Genomic DNA, 1,342 nt, shown 5'->3' with positions numbered 1-1,342 from the left:
TGGGTTCAAGTAGTTCTCCTGCCTCAGCCTCCCAATTAGCTGGAACTACAGGTGCCTGCCACCATGCACGGCTAATTTTTGTGTATTTTTTTTAGTAGAGACTGGGTTTCATTAGTTGGCCAGGTTGGTCTGGAACTCCTGACCTTTTGATCTGCCTGCTTCAGCCTCCCAAAGTGCTAGGATTGCAGGCTTGAGCCATCGTGCCTGGCCTTCCAGCACCTTATTTTGAAACACCTGTTCTTCCCTCATTGTGTCCTCTTGGTGCTCCTGTCAAAAATTAGCTGACTATATGTGTTTGGATTTGTTTCTCGGCTCTGTATTCTGTTCCATTGGCCTATATGTCTGTTTTTACACTAATACCATATGGCTTTGATTGCTATAGCTTAGTAATATAATACTTTTAAATAGGGCTGTGTGATAACTGCCTTTCTTTCTCAGTATTGCTTTGGCTATTCAGGGGCTTTTGTGGTTCTGTATAAATTTTAAGGTTGTTTTTGCTATTTCTGTGAGGAATACCATTGAGATTTTGATAAGGATTTTATTAATCCATATTGCTTTGGGCAGTATACACATTTTAACAATATCAATTATTCTGAGAAATAAACATTAGATATCTCTCCATTTATTTGTATCTTCTTCAATCTATGTTATTAATGTTTTGTATTTTTTAGCCTACAGGTTTTTACCTCCTTGGTTAAATTTATTCTAACATTTTGTTTTTAATGTTATCATAAATGTAATTGTTTTCTTGATTTCTTTTTCAGCTAAGTTGTTATTTGTATATGGAAATGCTATTGATATTTAGAGTTGCTTCAGCGTCCTGGTGCTGCTGCACTGTGGAGCCCGTGCTGTCCCTTAACCAAGATGCCTGAGGAAACGCAGACCCAAGACCAACCGACAGCGGAGGAGGAGGTTGAGACATTCACCTTTCAGGCAGAAATTGCCCAGCTGATGTCTTTGATCATCAATACTTTCCACTTGGACAAAGAGATCTTTCTGAGCGAGCTCATTTCAAATTTATCAGATGCATTGGACAAAATCCGGAATGAGAGCTTGACGGATCCCAGTAAATTAGACTCTGGGAAACAGCTGCATTTAACCTTATACCAAACAAACAAGATCGAAGACTCACTATTGTGGATACTGGAATTGGAATGACCAAGGCTGACTTGATCGATAATTTTGGAAATATCACCAACTCTGTGACCAAACTGTTCATGGAAGCTTTGCAGGCTGCTGCATGTATCTCTAAGATTGGCCTGTTCAGTGCTCATTTTTATTCTGCTTATTTGGTTTCTGAGAAAGTAACAGTGATCACCAAACATAACGATGATGAGCAGTA

General features: G+C 39.1%; 1 protein-coding gene across 1 annotated transcript; it reads left to right on the top strand.

Annotated features, from left to right (window-relative positions):
* Positions 1–699: 699 nt before the first annotated feature.
* On the top strand, positions 700–1,336 carry LOC116273428 (heat shock protein HSP 90-alpha A2-like; the record flags this gene model as incomplete). The annotated part of the gene is given in 2 exon segments (XM_031662488.1): positions 700–1,093; positions 1,096–1,336. Coding segments are annotated over 2 exon segments (470 nt in total), but the record flags the coding sequence as incomplete, so codon positions are not given.
* Between the last annotated feature and the right edge of the window lie 6 nt (positions 1,337–1,342).

Source organism: Papio anubis, unplaced genomic scaffold, assembly GCF_008728515.1.
Source record: "Papio anubis isolate 15944 unplaced genomic scaffold, Panubis1.0 scaffold6687, whole genome shotgun sequence".
NCBI classification, from domain to species: Eukaryota; Metazoa; Chordata; class Mammalia; order Primates; family Cercopithecidae; genus Papio; species Papio anubis.
Note: the sequence above shows the minus strand (reverse complement) of the source record. Positions and strands in the feature narration are given on the sequence as shown.